The following is an 18,067-nucleotide window of genomic DNA, read 5'->3' as shown; positions in this document are numbered from 1 at the left end:
TTTTCTCCAGCTTTCTTTACCCACTCCTGGCCTCCTTCTGGCTCAGCAAAGGCTCTCACCATCTCCTGATGTGAGGATCTCTCAGCTCTCCACTGTGTAGACCTCTCCTTCCTTCAGATCTTAGAGGGTGCCTTTCCCATGGATAAAACTGTACAAATATGGGTTCTTGATCCATCCTATTCTGGCCTCCTTGGGGAGGATCAACCGCTTTTGCTCCCTCTACCCTTCTCTCTCTGGTTTCTCTCCTTAAACTATAAATGCACTTAAACCTGCCTAGAACAGCAAAAAACAAACCATCCTGCTTTCTACATGAATTAGTGTTCTCTCTTCCCATTCACTATAAACTACTTGAAAGAGTAATTTAGAACCTCTTTGGAGAAGTTATTTAACCACTCTGTACATCAGTTCCCCCATCTGCAAAATGAGGATTATGACAGTACATACCTCATAGGATTAGGAAGAATTAAATTTATTAATATATGTAAAGTGTTTCAAGTAATTCCCAGCACATGATTAAGTGTTCAGCATAATAAATTATTACCTGTGTACATGGTAGCCATTATTATTATTCACAATAGCCAACAATCTTAGTCCTCATCTTGAAATTCTGTGACTTCAATTCTATTTGTCTTCCCTCTTTTTTCATTTTTAATATTATTTATTGAAGAATAATGCACATACAGAAAAGTGCCCATTTCATAAGGGTACAACTCCATGAGTATTTTCAAATGAATAGTCCTATATTACTAATGTTCAGATTAAGAAATAGAGTAGTATCGTCATTCCTAGAAGCCTCTACCCATCCTCACTCTCTCAGTCACTTCTTCCATTATAAAAATGTATTCTAACATCTATGGTTTTTATATAACATCTAAAAAATTAGAAGAACAATTAATTTTCTCATAAATTACCTATTTGTATGGTCTTATTTTACAAATTACTTTGCAGCTTCATTTTTCCAATAAGTACTTAAAATATTAAACTATTTTTAGGAAAATTGATTTAAAAAATTTTTAAAGTATTCATTATAAAGATTTTCACTGTTTTAAGAAATATTTTCACTTTTAATCATGTCAGCTATTGTGTATAGAGTTAGCACACTACAATGCTGAAATTTAAAAAATTAATATTTAGAGCAAGTCTGTTGGAAATTTTTTTCATTGAAAAAAATTATAGCTGATTGTTTTTTCATCAGAAAAGAAAAGCAGGAGTTCCCGTCATGGTACAGTAGAAACGAATCCAACTAGGAATCATGAGGTTGTGAGTTCAATCCCTGGTTTTACTCAGTGGGTTAAGGATCCAGAGTTGCCATGGCTATGGCCTAGGCTGGCAGCTGTAGCTCCAATTAGACCCCTAGCTTGGGAACCTCCATATGCTGCAGGTGTGGCCCTAAAAAGCAAAAAAAAAAAAAAAAAAAAAAAAAAAATGAAAGCAGGGAGTTCCCTGGTGGTCTAACGGTTAGGATTCTGTGCTTTCACCACTGTGGCCCAGGTTCAATTCCTTGTCTGGGAACTGAAATCCCATATCAAGTTGCTGCACACCACAGCAACCCCTCATCCCCCCAATAAAGGAAAGAATTTGCAATTTTAAATGATTTTTTTTCTTATTTGAAGAAAAGTGTTTTTTTTGCAGAAAAAAAAACACTACAAAATAATTTTAATGAGTCTCTTACAGTACCTAGGAATTGTTACACTTATTTGTTTTAATTAAAATACAGTGTAAAATCAAATGGTAATATACACTCACTGTCAATCAATAATCCGGAGAAATTAAATTCACCAATAACTCCACTGGGAGAAAACCTCTGTTAATATTTTGTGTCTGTTCTTGCCATGCTTATTCTACATAAATGGAACTGTTAAACAAAGAAACAGCAGACCCCACTCCAAAATTTATAAACACCTCCTGTAGCTCAATACCACAAAACCAAACAAACCCATCAAGAAATAGGCAGAAGATCCAAACGGACAACTCTCCAAAGAAGACATATGGATGGCCAAAAAACACATGAAAAGATGCTCAACCTCACTAATTATTAGAGAAATAAAAATCAAAACCACAAAGAGGTAACACCTTACACCAGCCAGAATGGCCATCATCAAAAAGTCTACAAACAATAAATGCTGGAGAGGGTGTGGAGAAAAGGGAACCCTATTACACTGTTGGTGCGAACGTGAACTGGTGCAACCACTGTGGAAAACAGTATGGAGATTCCTCAGAAAACTAAAAATAGAATTACCATTTGACCCAGCAATCCCACTCCTGGGCATCTATCACCACTCAAAAAGATATGTGTACTCCAATGTTGAATGCAGCACTATATACAATAGCCAAGAAATGGAAACAACCTAAATGTCCATTGACAGAGGAGTAGATAAAGAAGTTGAGGTGCATATACACAATGGAGTATTACTCAGCCATTAAAAGGAAAGAAATAATGTTATTTGCAACAACATGGATGGACCTAGAAATTATCATGCTAAGTGAAGTCAGTCAGACAGTGAGACACCAACATCATATGCTATCACTTATACGTGGAATCTAAAAAAAGGACACAATGAACTTCTTTGCAGAAAAGATACTGACTCACAGACTTTGAAAAACTTATGGTTTCCAAATGAGACAGGTTGGGGGGGTGGAGGGATGCGCTGGGGGTTTGGGATGGAAATGCTATAAAATTTGGTCATGATGATGGTTGTACAACTATAAATGTAACAAAATTCACTGAGTAAAAAACAAAAAATAAAAAACAAAACAGACCCCAAATGGAGTCACTTGAGCTAAGCTCCACATCAGTAAACAAACGACTTAATACCTAAACTAATTGCAGTTTCAGCCCACCCCAAGAAAGTGACCTTTAACCAGTCAGTCTGGAATTTCCCAGCCAGCATTAGTGAGGTAGTTTGCCACACAGACTTCTGCCTTCCCCAGAAGGAAGGTGACCTTGTCTGAAATAACCCTTTCTTTTGTTTATGACTTCCTTGTCTCATTCTATCTCTGCCTTTAAAACCATCCATTTTGTACATATCCTAAGAGCTCCTCTCTACTTGCTAGATGGGATGCTGCCTAATTTATGAATTGTTGACTTAAGCCAATTAGATCTTCAAATGTACTCAGCTGAATTTTTGTTTTTTAACAGAACTATAAGAGTTGCTCCCTGTCATCCTGTCTGCCTATCACACTCTCCCCACCTTGGCCTCTAGGGACTTCCCTTCTATCTTCAAAGATCAGTGAGGGGAATACACCAAGGCTAAAAATTTGACCTGGCTCAAAGTACAAAATCAAAAACAAACAACAAAGCAAAACAAAAAGTTCTTGAATTTCAAAGCTTCTGCTGCAATTTCTTTGTGTCACCAAAGTTTAGTGGTTCTGCTTTTAGACAAGGCATTGCAGTGGACCTCAGGTCTCTGCATCAGTAGCAGCACATGAAAGAAGCAAAACTGCTTTGCAAATGAGGCAAAACTCAAAATCCATTGTGGGTCCAAATTCAGGAAAAAATATATTGGTTTTAAAACGTGGAATTTAACAATCTCTGCGAATCTGAGGATGTGTACATGACAAAGAGAGAGGCTATGAACTGTGATCATATAGTTATCTACTGGAGAACTATGAGAAGAAGGATGCAAGAGCCTGCCCTTCACTGTCCTGCTAAACTTCCTGTCTTCTTAACATCAATTGAATAATTATGACTTTGGTGACAGCACTGCTGGGTGACTGCTGACACACACTTGGCTTGCTACTGCTTTTATTTTTTAACTTTAATCATATATTTTAAAAGTTTAACTATATTTACATTTTGAATACTCAGTGTATTCACACCCTATTCTCAGCTGCTGAGTTTGTCTCCTTGGAGTTTCTTGTGTATCCATTCCAAGACAGCCTGTGCTCACTCGCACTCACACATTCTTTTCAGTTCCGCTTAGAGGTACAAAAAGCTTTATGTACAAAGATTGTATACATGAAACTGGGGATACTCTACTTGATTGGTAATGAAAGAATTTTTAAGGACCTATCTCAATGGACTATTTCCTGAGTTACTCCAGTCAGAAACCAGGGAATCACCTCTGATCCTGCCTTTGTGTTTAATCTCCACATAAAACAAATGTTAATTCTATTCCCAGGGTCCACTGCTTTGGTCTCCTGTTCTCTCCATGCTGCCACAGCCCCAGGCCAGGTCAGTGTCATCTGTCAATAGATTAAAATAGAGCCTCTCAAATCATCTTCCTCTCTCCTAGCAATCCCTTCTTTCCTCTAAGATTCCTTACCCCTAAAGCATAGCTCTGATGTCTCATTCCTTCTGGAAAATCCATTAAAAATCTTTTAATGGATTCTATCGCTTCTAGAGTAACATTCTAACCTCTCAGTACAGATTTTTCCATGAAGGGTGGAACAAGTGGCAGAAATATTCTCTCTTCTTAGGTGTGGCTGCTCACTGAATCTGGGTCCTACAGGAAGACAGCTCATGAAGCTGCTACAAGGGCTGGTCCTCAGGATCAGAAACCAGATACCCCTAGAACCCGCCAGTGATGCTTACATTACTGGCACTGGACAAACGTGAACTCAATTCACATCAGACTGCCACAGGCCCCAGAGTTTCTACTTACTCCTTAGAGAGGCCACTCCCCAGGGGCTAGAATACCCTGAACAGCCCTTTCCTGATTTCAACGTAGCTGAGAAACCCAAATAAAGTGGCTTCGTGAACACGGGAAAGCACTGTTCTTGCTCTCTGTCCTCCTTTCTTTGAAACAAAATTCTGCTTAGGATTTTTCAAGAACTTTGAACTCACCTCCAACTCCAAGAAGGCCTTATTAGCCTCTTCCCAGGAGCGGATTCAATTTGGTGATGTCCCATGATGGCTTCACCTGGGCCATCCTGGTCACCGCAGTCCCTCACCTCTGCAGACTCAAGATGGCAGGGGCTCCAGAGCCTGTTCTTCACAGGTTCAAAACAGCAACAAAGCGCATGCGCACATCAAACTCTGGGCTTTGCTCTGATTGGACGGGGCCAAGCCATAGATTCATCTTGAACCAATCACTGAGGCCAAAGAGCTTTGATTGGCAGTCCTGAAGAGGGAGGGCCCTGGCAGTAAACTGCTTTCACTCCAAGAGGGTGACAGGTGGATGTCACCCCCAAAGAGAAGTTGGAGGCTTCTTCAGAGGGAAACAGATGCCAGATATGAGAACAACCCTTCTTTAGTCTCGCCCACTGCCACTTCTGGTGTTTGCCTAGTAGGGTCCTCACAGCCTGAGATACCCTTAGCTTCAGGGCTTCCCGCCTGAATCTAAGTTCATTTTTCAAGACTCCCCATTCCCTCTTCCTCTATACTCCAAGATGGCCCAGAGCATTCCCACTTCATTTCCTCATCTTACTGGACCACAGCACTTACAGTGGGCTTTGGGTTGGCAGTCACTTAGATTTGTGTGGTTCTCACCTCCAAGGCTATGAGGCCACCTTAGAGAGCTCAAACTCAGTCTTGGTTCCTTAAATACTTTTTTTTTTTGTCTTTTCTAGGGCCACACCAGTGGCATATGGAGGTTCCCAAGTTGGGGGTCTAATCAGAGCTGCAGCTGCCGTCCTACGCCACAGTCACAGCAACGCGGGATCCGAGCCACATCTGCAACCTACACCACATCTCAGGGCAACACCAGATCCTTAACCCACTGAGCGAGACCAGGGATCCAACACGCAACCTCACGGTTCCTAGTCAGATTTGTTAACCACTGCGCCACGACGGGAACTCCTCAACTCAGTCTTAATTATGTTGGGGCTCCTCTCTCGGCCTTCCTGGGCCCCTATCTAGTCAGCAGTGCCTGCTTTTGGAGATACTCGATATATTTGGTTGAACTGATTAGGATACTTAGGTTGATTTCAAGCTCCTGCAAATATTTCAGAAGCACTATTAACACACTTGAGAATGTATTCTAGTCATTCTAGACCATTCGTTAGAATAGGTCCCTTGAGCACCTCTCCAAGCCTGCTGAACCAGGAACAAGGGCTAGAGTCAACATTGCAGTTGTGGTATCTCCATCTTAGGCTATTCTGACTGCTCAATAATACTGCTGTGTTCCCAAACTCAAGACTGATTAGAGCCTGGGGGAGGGATTAACATTTCTGTGGTTTAGAAAGAGGACTCAACTGGGTAAAAGAGGCCTCGCAAACCTCCTTTAGTGCTCCCTTCGCTCCCAGCTCAGCCTTCCCCATGCTTCGGAGCTTCTGTGATTCTCATCTGGCTCACTCCCCACCTCCAAGCAAAAGAAAAGAAATTGTTTTCTAATTTCTCACCTGAAGTGGAAAGCTTCTAAATTCCAATTAGATGCTTGAATAGCCTGAAAACCTCAGTGAGGTGGCAGTTATCCATCCTGGGCTTACATACCTCTAATAACAGAGAATCACTAACTTGTGAGATAGTTCTTTTTATTTTTGAATACCTCTGATTATCAAAACATTCTTTCTTATGCCAAACCAAAACTGCTTCCTTATTGCTTTTGCTGTGCAATGTTGTGGGGTCATACACAATGTTCAGAGACAGATCCTAGATGTGTGTGTGTGTGTGTGTGTGTGTGTGTGTGTGTGTGTGTGTGAGAGAGAGAGAGAGAGAGAGAGAGAGAGAGAGAGAGGGAGAGAGAGCAGGAGAGAGAGAGGGAGAGGAAGAGGGAGAGAGAGATGGAAACCGAAACACACAGAGGGAGCTGAAAGCACCTATAGAGAGGTCGGGGGTTAACAAAGTTTTTTGGCAAGATTAATTGAGGATTCAGAAGCAATAAACATATTTAGGGGGCACATTTTTCCTATTCAAAGTGAAGTTGGGACTTGATGGTTGAGTAAATGTGCATTTGCATAATCCCCCTAGGATAGACCCACTAAAATAAAAAAGAATCAAAAAGAGATTAAGAAGATGTCTTCTTTCTTTCTTTTTTTTTTAGAAGCTGTCTTCTTTCTGAAACTAGGAACAGACTACAGACACATAGCAGGACCTTGGTATCTCTATATGCAAAATAATTTAAATCAAAGTAAAAAGACACCAGGAGAAAACTGCATAAGCAAGCTAGCTCCTCCCGCACCCTCTCCCACTCCTTGACAAAAGGCCAGTCCACTGTTTATTTCTGTTTCTTTTGTTTTCTATCTGTTCTTCCAAGGGCTAGGTTTTCTCTTTACTTTCTTCTTCTTCTTTTAAGCTTCTAAATGGGAGCACAGATAATCTGCTTTTAGTTCTACTGGTAGTTATTTTTATGATGGTAAGCACCATGATTAAGCCTATAATTTTCAATATTTCAACTTCAAAAGTGAAACAGTATCTTTGATTTACCCTCTGAGAGATAAGACAAATTTCACATTTATTTATTTTTTACTTCCTGATTTTTTTTTTACTTCCTGATTTTTTGTTCTCTAATTTTTGTTCCTATTTATTTTAGATAAATTGGGATTGTTTTTACATTGCATAGATTTTCTTCCAAGGATTGTACCTGAGTATCAAAGAGTCTCATTTCAAAAAAAGGCCCAGGCCCAGTTTCACAAGTGAATGGATCATTTCAAATTTTCAAGGAGCATAGTGAAGGCATCTTATATGACAAAAGCCATTTTGTGTTAACCTCCAACTGACCAATGAGTGGTCTTGAATATTAGCCAACCAAAACTGCCATGTTCCAATCCTGTATTTGCATGATGGGAACTGAAAGATGGTGGTCCTGAAGCCAACTTCCCTATAAAACAACCCCAGACAGCTGCCTGGGTGTAGACAGGGCTCATTATGCTGCCCTGCCTGCTGCTCCCTAGCAGTGTACTTAATAAATCTGCCTTTCTCTACTCTGACCTGAGTAAATTTAATTCCTATGCCATCTAAATTATTCCAGAGCAAAAAGAAGAAAGGAAAGAGTATTTTTAAATCATTTTTTTCTATTTTTTAGATGACACATGGATAACATTTTCTACTTAAAAATTCAATAATATAATTGATAAACAAAGTCTGGTGTGTGTGTGTGTATATATATTTGATAGTTATTGCCATATATATATACACACACACAATGGAATATTATTCAGCTTTAAAAAGGAAGGAAATTCTGACACGTGCTACAATGTGGATGAACCTTGATGACATTAATGCTATGAGAAATGAGCCAGTCACAAAAGGACAAATATTGTATGATTCCACTTATATGAGGTACATAGTGTAATCAAATTGAGAGACAGAAAGTAGAATGTTGGTTTCCAGGGGCTGGTGGGAGAGAGAATGAGGAGATATATATCTCCACAAAAAAAAAAAAAAAAAATTCAACTATATAGAAGTCTATAGTTTAAAAGTCAAAGCTCAACATCTTCTTCCTTCCACCCACCCATTTCTATCCCCCTTCCTAGAGGGAACAATTCATATGGATGATCTAAAGTTTACTCAGCTAGTCCTTACTGATTAGGTTGTATCCAGATTTTTGCTTGGATAAACAACACTGTAATGATAACCTTGAAATATATATACAGTTGTGTAACATGTCTATCTGTAGTATAGATCCCTGGATGTAGACTGCTAGGTCAAAAGCTGTGTGCATTTTATTTAGTAGGTTAGGTTTAGATTTATTTATTAATTCATTTAGTTCAAAATATCAGATGTTCAGGAGATTACACAGTGAGAAGCCCTCTCCCATCCTTCCCCCCTCCTCAAAAGCAACCAATTTATCATTTAAAATATATTCCTTGGTCATGTGCAAGGGAAACAGTATATTCATACACACACACACACACACATGATAGTGGTTTTTCACTCTTTAAATTTGATAGTTATTGCCAAATTGCCCTGCTGTTTACATAGCATCAAGAATGTTTGAGAATGCCTGTTTCTGCATTCTCGCATCGGTATAGCATTTTATCAAACTTTACTTCTTTGCTAATCTGACTAATGAAAAATAGCATCTCATTTAATTTGTATTTATTTAATCTGTATTATTCTCTCTCTTTTTTTTTTTTTTTTTGTCTTTTTAGGGCCGCACGCTCAGAATATGGAGGTTCCTAGGCCAGGGGTCGAATTGGAGCTGTAGCCACCAGCCTACACCACAGCCACAGCAACTCAGGATCCAGGCTGTGTCTACGACCTATACCACAGCTCACGGCAATGCCAGATCCTTAACTCAATGAGTGAGGCCAAGGATTGAACCTATGTCCTCATGGATACTAGTTGGGTTCGTTAACTGCTGAGCCATGATGGGAACTCCTGTAATATTCTGAGTAAAACTGATGGTCACTAAAACTGAGAAACCATGTTGGCCTCCCTGGGCAGTCTCTTTCCCACAACTCCCTCGCCTCTCTCACCTCTGTCCTCCAGCTCCACTGAACACAGACACTCTGTCCTTTCACCCCTGTCTCTGCTCTGGCTGTGTTCTCTGCGAGCTCCTCCTAAGCCTCCCTGACACCTCAGATCTGAAGTACACAGATCTTTCCTGTGTAATTCCTTTCATCACAGCACTGGTCATGATGCTTTCTGGTTATTTCTGCCTGTTTTCCTATCTGCCACCTCTAGATGGTGAGTGCTGCAACTGCATCTTTTATCTCTCTACCTCTGTTGTTTATCACCATTCTCTTCAGTAAATACGGAGTGAATGGATGAATGGACAGCTGGCTGTTCCAGATGGAGGTCACTGGAATGCAGCTATTCTGTGTGACTGATTGAAAAGAGAGTTACCCTCTCAGAAGAATGTAATATATGTGGATGGTGGCACTTCAAATCAGTGGCGAAATGGTGGATTATTCAATAAGTGGTGTTGGGCTAACTGGTTAATTACCATAATTGGGGAAAATCAATTTACGCCCTTATCTTACACCCTAGAAATTTCCAGGTGGGTATGTTAAATAGTGTTAGCTATAAAGAGAAAGCCTAAAAAAACTTGAGAGAAAGTACACACAAATATTGATCCAAGCTTGAAATGGGCAAGTCCTTTCTAAGCATGACGCCAGGATGGAAACCATAAAGAAAAAGATCGATAGACTCCATTACAATTTAAAACTTTAGCACATGCAAAAAACCAGAAACAATGCTAAAAAGCTAATAATGTATGGGAAAAACTGTTTTAAAAAATAAAATATCTGGATTCCTGTTGTGGCACAATGGAAATGAATCCGACTAGGAACCATGAGGTTGCAGGTTCCATCCCTGGCCTTGCTCAGTGGGTTAAATATCCAGCATTGCTGTGAGCTGTGGTATAGGTTGCAGACGTGGCTCAGATCTGGTGTTGCTGTGGCTCTGATGCAGGCCAACAGCAACAGCTCCGATTGGACCCCTAGCCTGGGAACCTCCATATGCTGCACAGGCGGCCCTAAAAAGCAAAAATAAATAAATAAATAAATAAATAAATAAAATAAAAATAAAATATCTGAATGAAAAGTGGAAGAACCTCTTAAAACTCCAGAAGAAGACAAATGTACTCATAGAAACTTAAGCAAAGGCCAGGAACAGGCAATAGATTAAGAATTATTTGTTCCTGGGAGTTCCCGTCGTGGCGCAGTTGTTAACGAATTCGACTAGGAACCATGAGGTTGCGGGTTCGATCCCTGCCCTTGCTCAGTGGGTTAACGATCCGGCGTTGCCGTGAGCTGTGGTGTAGGTTGCAGACGCGGCTCGGATCCTGTGTTGCTGTGGCTCTGGTGTAGGGCGGCATCTACAGCTCCGATTAGACCCCTAGCCTGGGAACCTCCATATGCTGCGGGAGCGGCCCAAGAAATGGCAAAAAGACAAAAAGACAAAAAAAAAAAAAGAATTATTTGTTTCTGTATGAATATAATAGATGTGCTAATAAATACTTTAGAGGAAGGGTCCACCTTACTAGTAATCAACAAAGGGTTAACTAATACAACATTTTTCACCTAACAAATTAACAAAGATGATAATTTTCCATGTTCGCAACTGTATGGGAAAATAATATTCTTACACCCTGAGAGTGTAAACTGGCCCACTCTTTCCAGAGGGCAATTTGCCAGTATACATTAAAAGCCTCTCCTTTTGATCTAGATCACTCTAGAAATCTTATCAAAAGGAAATCATCAGAAATATAGACAAAGACTCAGCTACAAGGATATTACAGTGGCATATTTATAGCTGTGAGAAATTGAAAGCAATCTAAATGTCCAGCAATAGAATAGGATAAATAAATTATGCCACATTCATAGGCTAGAATGCAGGCATTAAAAGCATCGTATTGAAGACTAAGGACACAGGGAAATGCTTATAATGTACTGTTAAGTAAGAAAAAAGTAGCCTGAATAGAATGACACCAGTTTTTTGCTTTTTAAAATATGTATATCTATGTGTTTTTGTTGCAAAAGCCTGGAAGGAAGATACTGCCTGGCCCTTGCACATGGGGCCACTCTGTCCCCAGGAGGGCACTTTGGTAAGCTCCACTGGCTCCTGTTTTCACACTGCAGCCCAAGAAGCTCTGGCTTCCACTGCAGGACCTGTAGGAAGAGGCCTGGGGGCTCCAAAAGTCACTGTAGACAAAATCAAAGGGCAGTTGCTGCCACAGCTGATAGTGCTATAGTCTTAGGCCCATAGGTAATAATACTAACATTTATTGAGTATTTTATTGTAGTTTCATTTAATGTACCTAACATCCTCTAAGGCAGGTATTAACTATCCCATGTTGTTGATGAGGATATTGAAGCCCAGAAAGACCAGATGACTTATCCAAGTCATAAAGCTAGGGAGTGGGTGGATGAGCTGGCCCTCAAACCAGATAGATGTTCTTATGTTTGGCTGATAAGGCAAAAGAGCATGACAATGTATAAATGGGAAAAAAAAAAAGTAAACGAATGAAAGTTGCTTCTGGAGTTGGATCCCTTTGGGAACAGTTCTCCATGGCTTTTGCACACCAAATTGCCCAGAACAGTCACTGTGGTCACTGTTACCAAGTGTAACAGACTACAAATCTCTCATGTCCTGCCAGATCCCATAGTGAAGGCCCCTTCTTGGTTTGTACTCTGGGCCTGGTGGGGGTCTCGCCTGGGTTTACTCTTCACCCTCCTTCCAGCTAAAGGTAAACCCAGTGGAGGGAGCTGGGCCAGGCCCAGTGAGATCTTAAGGGTTCCCAAGACAGGAACAGTTATTTCTCTTGTATTTAGGGACACACCTATAAAATGGGACTCCGCTGGTTTGTTTGGTGCCTTCCGGCAAAGAATTCCTCGGGCAGCACTAGCCCCTCTCCCCACTCCCAGCAAGGTCCACATTATCCAGGCAGTGCCCTCTTGCCCATTCAGGGTCTCTGCCTGGCTCATGTCCCCTTCCCTGGCCAGCATACCCTTCCCCCACAACTGTGCCCCATCTCCATCCAGCCCCCCTAACATTATTTGCAGATAACTTCCCTAACAAGTGCCTCCTCCCCTAGCCAGGTACCACTCCCTAGCCCTTCCCCCTTCAAAGGCCAGGAATCCCTTTCTCACTCTATACCAATTTATACCCTATACCAACCAGGCCCCTGGTCCTTGTCACCAGCCTATTTTCCCTTCCTCACTTCCCTGTGTTCCTCAGTCTATATTCTCTTGGAGCCAAGCCCCCCTTTCCCCTTATTATGCACCTGCACCAGGAGACTACCTATCCCCCATCAGAAGCCCTCAACATGCCTGTGCTTTGAAACCAGCCGGGCCCTCTTTCTCAGCCAGGCCCCCTCACTTAGCCAGGATCTCTTTGTCCATTTATGCTTTCCTCCCCAGCGACCTATGCACCTTTCTCTGGCTAAGGCCAGAATCCCAGCCTGGTTCCCTTCCTCTGCTAGGCAGTCTTCCCCCATGCCCACCTATACCAGCTAGGGATCCTGTACCCCCTTTTGCAGCAATCCTACCCAGGCTCCTCCCCAGCTTGTTACCCACCCACCCTCCAGCCATCCCTAGTGCCCCTAGCCTGTGCCAGGCTCCCTGAGCCCACTTGGTTTTCTCTTTCCAGCCTATGTTCCCTTATCTAGCCAGTCCCCCTTTCTTAATCAGCCTTCTTAACCAGCCTATGTCCAACTCTCCAGCCTCTAGTTTTCCCACCCTGTGCCACAGCCTGGCCTCTTTATCATCCTGTGCCCCCAGGCTCCCCTCCCCAGGCAGGCCTCAACCCCAGCCTGACTTCTTCCCCATGCAGGATCCTTCTGTTCCCAAGCCCCTGACCCAGCCAGGGCCCATTCTCCAAACTGAGGCCCTGTTGACAGCCTCCTTAGCCAGGCTCCCCTTCCCTAGGCAAGGCCCCTTGTCAACCCTTTGTCCTCTTGCCCTCATGGGACCCCTTTGTCAGAAAGTGCCTCCTTCCCACAGCCAAGTACTTGTGCCCAGCTTTTTTCTTTTTCTTTTATTTCTTCTTCTTCTTCTTCTTCTTCTCTCTCTCTCTCTCTCTCTCTCTCTCTCTCTCTCTCTCTCTCTCTCTCTTTTTTTTTTAGGGCCATACCCACAGACCCATGGCATATGGAGGTTCCCAGGCTAGGGATCAAATTGGGGCTGTAGCCACCAGCCTATGCCACAGGCACAGCAACGTGGGATCCAAGCCAGGTCTGTGACCTATACCACAGCTCACAGCAATGGCAGACCCTTAACCTACTGAGCAAGGCCAGGGATCAAACCTGCCTCCTCATGGATGCTAGTCAGATTCGTTTCCGCTGAGCCACGATGGGAACTCCTGCCCAGCTTTTTTCCATTTTCAGCTGGACCACTTTTCCAAGGAGTTCCCCCCTTCACTGGCCTCCCTCCCCAGCCAAACATCCTCCTCTCTCAGCCTCCATCATCTGTCAAGTCTCTCCCCAGCCATGTGATCGTTCCCTGTCAGGCCCCCTTCATCAACACATACCCTCAGCTGGGAACTATTCCCTGGCCAGACTCTTCCCCCAGGCTCTCTTCCCCCAGGAATGTACAGCATCTTTTCAAACTATGCTTATTCTACCAGGCAGGCCTTTTTCCCAGTAAGGCCCTCTTTTTTTATTTTGTCTTTTTTGTAGGGCCGCACCCGCAGCATATGGAGGTTCCCAGACGAGGGGTCAAATCTGAGCTACAGCTGCCAGCCTACAGCTATAGCCACAGCAATGCGGGATCCGAGCCGCATCTGCGACCTACACCACAGCCCATGGCAACACCAGATCCATAACCCACTGAGTGAGGCCAGAGATTGAACCTGCATCCTCATGGATACTAGTCGGGTTCATTAACCGTTAAGCCATGACAGGAACTCCAAGGCCCTCTTCTTTAGCCAAGCCCCTTCCCTGGCTTATTCCTCTTCTTCACCCAGCTCTTTCTTCTATCCCTAGCCTATGCCCCTCTCCTTAGCTAGGTCCCTTTCCTCAGCCAAGACCTGTTTGGACACACACTCTCATGCCCAGGCAGGATCCTTCTCCTAGCAGGCCCTCTCTCCTGCTAAGCCCCCTCTCCTGGCCAAGTCCATCAACCCACCTATTATCCCATGACCAGGCTATGTTGGTCTCAGCATTCAAACCTCTCCTGCCATCAGGTTCCTCCCCAGGCAGATGCCCCCTCCTTCCCAGGCCCCATTCCCCTGCCAGAGCCCTTCCCCAGTCAGGCCACTTTATTTTCACCCCCCACTACACCTTCCCAGCCTGTCTCCCATCCTCAGCTTGTGACACCCTGTCAAATCTGTGTTCTTTTTACAAGACAGGCCCCTTCCTACATCCAGGCCCCTTACCCAGCCTCATCCTCTTCCCCAGCCTAGGCCTTTCTCCCCAGCTTAAGACAGCTCTCCCAGCTAGATCTTCCCTGGTCAGGTGCCGCTCCCCAGGCTCTTCCCCCTTTAACAGTCAAGGACTCCTTTCTCATCCTTTGCCCCTCGCTCAACTAGGCCTCTTTCCCTTGACCAGCTCTTCTTCCCTAACCAGCCCCTACCCCATTATCTCCCTCTTAGCCTGGCCTCTTTCCTCACCCTGTGCCTCAGTTCACAGCCAGGTTCCCTTTCCCTTACCCAGCCATCTCCCTTCTTCTGCCTGTTCCCCTTTATCTTTCCATCTCCATTCATCTTCCTAGGCTGAACCCTTTCCCAATTTTCATCCTCCTTCCCAGCCAGGCCTCCTTTTACGGATTATGCCTCCCTTCCTGGACTAATCTTCCTTCCCCAGCCAGCATTCTCATCTCTAAAAAAGAATCTCTTCTCACAGTGCCTCCAAATACCTCGTTTTCTCAGGGACCTCTTCTCAGCCAGTTGGCTATCTGAAAATGTATCTGATACACACATTTACACAGTGAGCTATCTAGCAGGATTTCCATATTTGTATTTTGAGAACAGCCCCCGCCTCCATGAAAAACCGGTGGCACTTCTTTCCCTCCTGCAACTAGTCCTGGACTGGCAAGTTTTTGAAAGTGGGAGTTCTTTTCCATGAATAGCAATGAAACCATTTCATGATGTTTTCAGTGAGTCAAACATCAACTCAGGATAGCCTCAACTATTTTGTTCCTCCCCAAATCTTTCCCTGGGAAACACTCCACTTCAGGCCACCACCAAGACTAGAGACCCATTTCTCCCCAAAGCCTCATCTGTTATCATGTCCCCTTCCCCTCTTCATTTGTGCTCCCTAACCCTCTAGGACTCCTTTGCTGAAGTCGGTCCTGGGATACAAACTCTATGTGAACTAAGTCAGCTATAAAAAATAGAGACCCAAGTATTTTTAAACTGCTTTTATTTTTTAAACAAATTGAATATATATTTTTAAATTTTATATATTTTATTTTAGAACATTTGGTGGGTACAAAGAATATTTAGATGAATTTAAGTAATCTCACTGAAATACAGGATCTGAAGATTGAAATTTGTAAAAACTGTTTACTGTAAATCATTTCACTTTTACTATTCTTTTGGCAAATTGAAGATATTAACAAGTCTCAAATATCAACAAAAGTATATTGCTCACTTTTATTTTGCCTCATACCAGTTGCAAATATAACAAGATGAATCAACTACTTTAATACTTTTTAAAATTTTTTATATACTTTTTTATTGCTAAGAATTAAGGAAAATTACTAACTGCAGATCTTTCACACCTCATACCAGTTGTAGATAGAACAAAGTGGATCAATTACTTGAATAATATGCCCGAAAAATAAAGGAAACTTACTAGTTCAGATCTCACCCCTCACTGCAAGTTAAGCTACCTATCAGTTTGTTTCTTTCTACTTCACATCAGTTGTAGACATAACGGCATGGATCAACTCCTTGAATAAAGGCATATCCCTTCCTATCTTTAATAAAGGAAATTAAATGGAGATCTTTCACATCTTAGTGTAAACTTTAGCCTATCAATTTATGTGAATCTAATTTCTATATTTAACACTTACATTTAACTTCTAAACTTAACAAATGCTATTATCTGAAGTTCAGCAAACATCTAAACAACTAAAATTAACTTGCCGCCATCCAAGTTTTTATGAAAAAAAAAAAAAAACCAAAATACTAGAGCAGGACTTGTTCATAACTTGAGACATCTCCTCAGTAGCCCAGTTGAAGTGAAAAGCAAACCCGTCCCCCAAACAGCCCACGGTACATTTTTCTCTCAAAGAACTAAGCAAAAGGCATCTCTGAATCATTTCAATCACATCAACTCCAACTTTATCTAAGTAATCCAAATAATCATGGGACAACCGTAAGATTCTGAACTAAACTGATTTTTCCCTCCAAGGGAAGAACACACCAAACCAAATTGCCATCTTTTGAAGCCGTAAGGTATTTGCACCATGACCAATTCTCAGGGGTAAGGGGGGCAGAGACCCTTCAGGGCAAGAATTCCTCCCCTCGGGTAGGACAATACAGATCTCTTCCTTGTCACCTGCCTTGGGTCCCCCACCCCTTGAAAGAAACAACCAAAAGGCGATGGAAGAGGAGAGAAGAATGAGGGAGGAAGGCGGGGGGCGGCGGGAGGCGAGAGGGGGTGAACACTGAGTAAAATAGATAAAGAAAACCCCAAGAAAACCGGAGGAAACAAAACAAAACAAAACAAAAAAACAGAAAACGGAGCCTACTGAGGAGACGCGGTGGCGGTGGCGGCTGCAGCTTCGGCTCCTGCGGTAACGGCCACAGCGATGGAGGCGGCAGCGGCGGCTGCAGGGCTCTGAGGCGCCGTCGGGCCTAGAAGAGACGCGGTGGAGCGCCCCCGACGGCTCCGGCCTCAAGAGGCTTCACGGAGTTGTAGTGCTCCCCGAGGCTGCAGGCGTATCGCATATAGACCAGGATGAGCGGCCTCTTGGTGTACTCCTCTCCGATAACGACGGCGGGCGAGTTGGCCTGGATCACCTCGATAGGGGTCTGCAGGATGTGCGACAGGGCCCTCAGCTCGAGCTGGCCTCCCCACGACGCGCTGCGCACGATGTCGTCGCAGTAGCTCAAGAAGTCGTCGCGGCTGTAGGAGTCGCCGGTTTCGGGGTCGCTGAAGAAAGGCAGGAAGTCGTCGACGTGCTTCTGCATGTACTCAGCGGTGCGTCTCCGCAGGCTCTCCACGGTCACCGAGAACACCAGCTGGTCTTGGATGGCGCGGTACATGCAGTGGCCGTCGGCCGGGATATCCTTCATCTCCAGATTCTTGGCCCCCAGGATGGCGCGGAGCTTCTCTTCCTCATCCTTGCGGAAGCTGGCCAGATGCTCCATCTCGGCCTCGGCGATCCTCTCCTGACGCTCCCTCGCGAGGGCCGCTCTTCTTTCGCGCCTTCTCTGGGCCCTCGAGGGGCGGGGAGGCTGGTTCTCGAGATCCATCTTGGCCAGATCTTCAGTGACAGAATCGAGGTTACCAGGGAAACTCTCCTGGAACTTCTCCAGCTCTTGCTGGTGCTTCTGCTCCATCTCAGCCTCAAGGCGGGCCACATCTAGGAGCATCTGCTTTCTTCTCTTCTTGTCACTCCTGGGGACCGAGTTCTTCATGCTCTGGATACGGGCCTGCAGCTCTTTCTTCTCGCGGTTGTGGCGTCGTATCATCCGTTGATGCTCACTCTGGGAATCTTCCATGATGTCTAACGGTAGAAGAGAATCGAAATTTGGTGGCGGCTAAAGTATCGCTACAGTTCAGGCCCACACAGCTCTAACCAACGGACAGGGTAAGGTTCTCAGCCTCCTCTGACCGCTGCACTCTGCCCC

At 43.7% G+C, this 18,067-nt stretch overlaps 1 protein-coding gene across 1 annotated transcript; it reads right to left on the bottom strand.

The window, feature by feature from the left end:
* Positions 1-15,611: 15,611 nt before the first annotated feature.
* OTUD6A (OTU deubiquitinase 6A) lies at positions 15,612-18,067 on the bottom strand. The gene has a single exon (XM_003135157.6). The coding sequence runs from the start codon at positions 17,936-17,938 to the stop codon at positions 17,069-17,071; it is 870 nt and encodes a 289-aa protein (XP_003135205.2). The 5' UTR covers positions 17,939-18,067; the 3' UTR covers positions 15,612-17,068.

Source organism: Sus scrofa, chromosome X, assembly GCF_054392235.1.
Source record: "Sus scrofa isolate SSC_HxYL_T2T_F1_AM1 chromosome X, Sscrofa_HxYL_maternal_Yorkshire_Landrace_v2.0, whole genome shotgun sequence".
Classification (NCBI taxonomy): domain Eukaryota; kingdom Metazoa; phylum Chordata; class Mammalia; order Artiodactyla; family Suidae; genus Sus; species Sus scrofa.
This window is presented reverse-complemented; position numbering and strand designations above follow the sequence as displayed.